This window comes from Hippocampus comes, unplaced genomic scaffold (assembly GCF_001891065.2).
Source record: "Hippocampus comes isolate QL1 unplaced genomic scaffold, H_comes_QL1_v1.1 scaffold367, whole genome shotgun sequence".
NCBI lineage: Eukaryota > Metazoa > Chordata > Actinopteri > Syngnathiformes > Syngnathidae > Hippocampus > Hippocampus comes.
This window is the reverse complement of record NW_017805741.1, coordinates 1130836-1137093: the sequence shown is the minus strand read 5'-3', so window position 1 is coordinate 1137093 and position 6258 is coordinate 1130836. Positions and strand designations below refer to the sequence as shown.

The 6258-nt window shown below is 50.4% G+C and overlaps 2 protein-coding genes across 2 annotated transcripts in view; both read left to right on the top strand.

The window, feature by feature from the left end:
- The window catches only part of LOC109524010 (transcription factor 7-like), a 22120-nt gene extending 20808 nt beyond the window's left edge, over positions 1 to 1312 (top strand). The window contains exons 2-5 of the mRNA XM_019883577.1: positions 112 to 280; positions 382 to 489; positions 615 to 663; positions 1132 to 1312. Coding sequence (XP_019739136.1) covers positions 191 to 280; positions 382 to 489; positions 615 to 663; positions 1132 to 1259 — 375 coding nt within the window. The 5' untranslated portion in view covers positions 112 to 190 and the 3' untranslated portion in view covers positions 1260 to 1312. The remainder of the gene's footprint in view (positions 1 to 111; positions 281 to 381; positions 490 to 614; positions 664 to 1131) is intronic.
- A 1267-nt stretch (positions 1313 to 2579) lies between these two features.
- The window catches only part of LOC109523951 (sialidase-like), a 6605-nt gene continuing 2926 nt past the window's right edge, over positions 2580 to 6258 (top strand). Inside the window, exons 1-3 of the mRNA XM_019883466.1 lie at positions 2580 to 2698; positions 3641 to 3940; positions 3995 to 5346. Of these exons, the coding sequence (XP_019739025.1) occupies positions 3730 to 3940; positions 3995 to 5346 (1563 nt within the window). The 5' untranslated portion in view covers positions 2580 to 2698; positions 3641 to 3729. The remainder of the gene's footprint in view (positions 2699 to 3640; positions 3941 to 3994; positions 5347 to 6258) is intronic.

Genomic DNA, 6258 nt, shown 5'->3' with positions numbered 1-6258 from the left:
AAAAAATCGTGAACCCCAAATCCTGCAAGGGATGACGACAGTCGATTGATATTGTAGGCGAAGATGCTGCGTTTCATTCACATTCCCCGCCGTCCGTCTGAACCGCTCTAGTCGGGGAGCGGAGGGCGAAGCGCAACGGGATGAAAAGAAAAACCGAGGAGGCTACATCAAGAAGCCGCTCAACGCCTTCATGCTGTTCCGGCAGGAGCAGAGGCCAAAGGTCGTCGCTCTGCTCAACATTCGAAACAGCGCCGATGTCAACAAAGTGGTCGGACAGATGGTGAGTGTGCAACACGAGCGCCCGAAATCTGGCCAAGGGGCGCAAATGCGCCCGGACGGCCGATGCGCCACCGAGTGATGATGTCTGTCGCACGTGCGCAGTGGAAGTCGCTGAGCAAAAAGCAGCAGAGGAAATACTACGAGCTCGCCGACGCTGCCAAACTCCTCCACAGCCAACAGCATCCCGATTGGTCCTGCACTGAAAACTACGTAAGTCGACGTGACCGCAACGCTCCACCGCGCCTCTGAGCACCGTTGGCGGCAAGTAACGAAGTCCAAATACTTGGAGAGAGCACAACCAAAGCGCACTTAACTTCTGCGTGTGTGTGTTTCAGGGGAAGAAGCGGAAGAGGCAAAGGGTCAAAGTTCATGGCAAAGGTCAAGGTAAGAAATCGTGGGAAAAAAAGTGTGAAATGTGCAATCTCACCGCCCTCTGCTATCAACTGAAATGGACATAAACGTGCCCTCGGACTCGCATTGCAAACGTCACATGACCAACCGAGAAAAGAGGCGTGCCCGTCTTGCAATGCGGGTTTGAGGGCGCTTTGATGGAGGGCTGCGCCATCGATCAATATGAATGGAAATCGAAATATTCTGGAAGACTGGCACGGCACAAATGATCATGTATTTTGAACTGTAGGGATTCACGTCGTTACGTGTGACGTCATCCTGAATAGGTCTGTGTTGTGCAATGTTAGATGTGAGCTAAACGTTATTCCGCTCCACTCCACGGTGCATGAAAAGTTACTGTCCTTATACCTGCGTCGTCATACCTACCTACCGGGGAACAACGGTAGAAGACAGAGCACAAGTGAATTCTCCTTTCTATTTCTGTTGTTTGATCCCCCTTAGAGGACACTTGGCAGGCCTCAAACCCGGACGTGACAAGCGATGTGACACACGCAATCAAGCAGGAGAGTCATCACAGGGGGACCAAACACCAAAAGCAGCTTCGAGTGATGCTGGAGTTGATGCTTTAAGCGGACATCTTCTGGGGTCCTTTATTCCGTTTCTTCAAGATTCAATAAAATTTGGAAAAACACATTTGAAGTGTTTGCGTTGGAAGGAAACGAATTAGAAAGGCATTGTCAAGAAAGTGCAACTCGATTTGCTGACGTCGTTACGTGTGACGTCATCCTGAATAGGTCTGTGTTGTGCAATGTTAGATGTGAGCTAAACGTTATTCCGCTCCACTCCACGGTGCATGAAAAGTTACTGTCCTTATACCTGCGTCGTCATACCTACCTACCGGGGAACAACGGTAGAAGACAGAGCACAAGTGAATTCTCCTTTCTATTTCTGTTGTTTGATCCCCCTTAGAGGACACTTGGCAGGCCTCAAACCCGGACGTGACAAGCGATGTGACACACGCAATCAAGCAGGAGAGTCATCACAGGGGGACCAAACACCAAAAGCAGCTTCGAGTGATGCTGGAGTTGATGCTTTAAGCGGACATCTTCTGGGGTCCTTTATTCCGTTTCTTCAAGATTCAATAAAATTTGGAAAAACACATTTGAAGTGTTTGCGTTGGAAGGAAACGAATTAGAAAGGCATTGTCAAGAAAGTGCAACTCGATTTGCTGTTTCGTCATTGACGAAGAAAAATAATTCCCCGGGATTGCGAGTGAATGATGTTTAGAACATCGGAACCCTCATTTCAGCGCGAAAATCCATCGACGCAAACATCCTATCTGTCCACTAAGGGGCGCTTTTGTCACATTTTCGACGCATGTGTGCAGTTTCCCCACCAAGGCGAACGGGGGCGGTATAGGCAAAACTGATGTCACGTACGCGAAGAAAGGTACTCGCTGCTGTGATTGGTTGGAAACTTATTGAAAGTCGTTTCAAATTAAATGGTAGTTATTTCAGCAAGCCCAAAGCCACTGCCGTCTTTTTCTTTTGTGGATGTTGTCAGGCTGTACGCATACAGACGTTTTTTGCGTTGGAAGGAAACGAATTAGAAAGGCATTGTCTAGAAAGGTCATCAGATAACGTCAAGAAAGTGCAACTCAATTTGCTGTTTAGTCATTCACGAAGAAAAAGAATTCCCCGGGATTGCGAGTGAATGATGTTTAGGACACCGGAACCCTCATTTCAGCGCGAAAATCCATCGACGCAAACATGCTCCCTATCTGTCCGCTAAGGGGCGCTTTTGTCACATTTTTGACGCATGTGTGCAGTTTACCCACCAAGGCAAACGAGGGCGGTATAGGCAAAACTGATGTCACATACGCGAAGAAAGGTACTCGCTGCTGTGATTGGTTGGAAACTTATTGAAAGTCGTTTCAAATTAAATGGTAGTTATTTCAGCAAGCCCAAAGCCACTGCCGTCTTTTTCTTTTGTGGATGTTGTCAGGCTGTACGCATACAGACGTTATGCATACTTGACGAGTCAGCGAGTCGAAGATCAACTGTGTTGGGTACGTAGTTTTCTGACAACGGACGTCCCAAAGACATCTTTTAACGGTTGTCACAATTGGGACAACAAACGTTGCCGCTTGTTATCTTTTGATACACGTACATCTTCATTTGTGAGTGTGTGTGGGCGTGATACATCCGACATCTAAAAATAACATGGAAAAAATATTTTTCGAAACTCATTTCATAATGTGAAACCCATGTCATTCCATTCAGAATGAAATATCCCTATTTCAAGCCTCTAGTATTAGCCAATGTATGATTATGGCTCTCAGACACGGTTAAGAGAAATCAAAAATTCAATGCCTCAGAAAATAGAAATGCATGTCTCAACTCAACTGTATTTATAGAGCACTTTCAAACAGCCGTCGCTGCATACAAAGTGCTGTACATGGAGCGTCTCGTGCACTATTCCATAATCTAGCCAACACTCGCAAAAGTTTGCTTGGGCTTGAGTTGTCACTGTGGGGATGTCCGCAGGAATAACTTGACTGTTATCACCAACATTTGACTGGATTCAGCACCGGTGTCAAGTCCGGTCCTCGGCGGCCGGTGTCCTGCAGGTTTTCCATGGCTGCCTGCTGCAACACACCTGATTGAAATGCTCAGGATCATTATCAGGCTCCGATAGGGCTTGCTGATGAAGTGGAAATGAAGAAAAGCTATGGCATCCGTCAAAGCGAATGAAAATTGACTTTCTATAGGCTCTGGAAAATATACTCTCTGAGACGCTGAATGTTGGGTATTCATCATCTGTAAGCAACGTGCAAGAAAAAAAGCTTCTGCGTCTGCCAAATTATTCTATGGAATTGGGTTTCACGTTCAGAAATGAGTAAGAAACCCGCCCCCCCCCAGCTTTTTCATGACAATTTTATTTTTTAAGCGCTATCTGTCGTAATTGTGGCATACCAAATGAAATGAAACGCTGTGCTTTTCATCTGCAGGCTGCAGATATTTGAGAAAGTATCTGCCCGTCGATCAGGCCCAATTGAAGTCTAATAACGTCGTCTTTGCCGACGGCAGGACGTCGACGATGGCTGATCTGACGACGGGGTGTTCTTCTTCTGTTGTGGAAAGTCCAGAAGCGGATGAAACGACAGAAAACATTCCCCCAGGAGTAACGCCACCAGCTAAGAGGCACTATTTGGATGAGCGTGACTTCCCAGATCTCAGTCTCCTTGAAGTCACAGAAAATGACAACACGCATCATCGCACAATGGAGGAGATCTCGCTACTGAAAAACCTGCCGGCAACGCCTCTGATTGCAAGGACATCGTTCAGAAAGCCTGGTACGATGGTGGAAATCATGAACAGCAACTCTAAATTGGCTTCCTTCCAGACGCCAAGGACGGAGGGAAAAGCGAACGGCAGCCAAGCACGCAAACCGGAGACAAATGCTTCCATCTTCTGGTTGTACAATGAGAGCTTACCGGACTGTACCGATTACTCATTTGATTCCTTCATGGAGCAGAGTGTAAACTTCACTGTCAACGTATCTCCTTCCGACATGCAATTGCTTTGCAGCGGTGCACCGAAGGCGAGCGTTGAGTCGAATTTAGCAAGGGCGGCAACCCTTGATGAATCGTCCAAGCCTTCCCCCTTAGCCGCATCGCAGCTCAGCTTCACGCAAAGCAACGAATGCGATGCGTCAACATCCCAGGATAAAGATCCCTCCCTGGGGAGAGGACCTGCGGAACAGGACGGCCTGCCCTCTGGCAACACAGCTGAGTGTACGACCGGCGCGATGGGAGATGCCAGCACAATTTCTCACTCGCCGGACCACGGCCACCACGACACCTTCGAGGTTTGCGTCAAAGGTGTCGTGGAGACTCCTCCCTCTCAGGCGAATGGAGCTCTGTCAGAAAGCAACGCCAGCGACATTCGGCACAACACCTTTGAGGCGAAACCTCCCTGTTGGGCCGGCGGAACGATAACGTTGTCAGACAGCAGTTCCGCCGACCGCCACCACGAGACCTTTGATGCCAAGCTTCCGTCTGCATCTAGTGGAACCGTAACGCCGCCGCAAAGCAGTTTGAGTGACAGTCACCACAACACCTTTGATGTTAAACCGCCATCTCACTGCAACGGGGGCAAAAGCAGCTCTTGGGATACCTTTGATGGAAATCCTCCCTCTCAGTCGACGAGCACGTTATCGATGTCAGAAAAGGGTCCGAACAACTGTTGCCGTGATACCTGCGATGCGGAAGCGCCTCGATCCAGTCGCGAGACGGCCTTGCCCGACACAACCTCAAACGGCGCCCCGGAGACGAACCCGCACTCTCAGGACGATGGCACAGTGAGCACGCCGGGGAGGAGCTCCGGTAACAGTTGCTGCCGCACTTTGGATGCGAAGCCTCCCTCTCAGTCCAGCGGCACCTTCACCATGCTGGAAAGCAGCTCAAGTCACGGCCTTCAAAACACCTTTGACGCTCAACTTCCCAAGTCGCACGGCACCTTCACCATGTCAGAAAGCTACTCAAGTGACGACCGGCCTGGAAAACCGAGCGCGTCGGCGAGCCAGTTGAGTGACGGTCACCGAAACGCCTTTGACGCGCCGAGGAGCTCAAGCGACAGTCGTTCAAATGCCTCGGGCGCCGCACGTCCCGCTTCCAATGGCACGATAAGCATGTCCCAAAGCCTCTCGGGAGAGGTTTGCCACGACACGTTTGATGCCAAGCCTCCTTCCGAACCCAATGGCGCAAACGTCACGTCCGGAAGCCGTTCTCGTGACTGTCAGCCCAACACCCTCGACCCGAATCCTCCCCCTGGCCCCAGCAGCCCGGACGGCAATGCTGACGCCGGGGCGGTCGAGCCGCCTCAAGGCGTGCTTGATGCCAATCTTGGCGAAGCATCAGCATCCAGGGCGGCGCGACGTGAGGCCAAGCATCATTCCACGTTGCCGACCCACGACCAAAGCTTGGATGCCGATAACAACAGCAGAGGCTTTAATTTTGACGACACGCTCGATTTAAGGCACGGAAATTTCGTCACGTCAACGCCGTTGACCAATTGTAAAATGACCTTCTGCGCCTCGCCAGATGAGAGCAAATTGCTGGCGTCTTCCCAAAAACCCGACGGGGAGACCGTCGGTAGGCCAGAAGTTCAGGCGACACCCGACGTTGCCTCGGAAATCTGTACTCCAAAAATATTACCGGCCGCCAAATCGCTGCCGCCTTTCTCCAAAGCGCCATCGCTGCTGCAGAAGTTCAAGCCGTCGACGTTGCTTCCAAGACGAGGCGCCGTGCCGCCTTCGGGTCTCCACTTGCCAAAACCAAGTTTGGCTACTCGCACGCTTCAGGAGGTAAAATGGGTGCATTGGAAGAACCCCGTTCAAGAATGACTTTTGTTTTTTTTGTTTGTTTGTCCCCCCCCCAAGAGCTCAGCAGTGTCCAGCTCATACAAGCTGCGATCCACAACCACAGGTAAGTAGACTCGATTCTTCTAGTGGTGTGATGCTGATAGTTGGATGCCAAAAGCTCATCTGGGCATGCGACGCCAGGATTGAGGCCAGCCGCGCAGCAGCCAAAGACGGGAGCGGAGAAGCCACAGATAACCGGCGGAC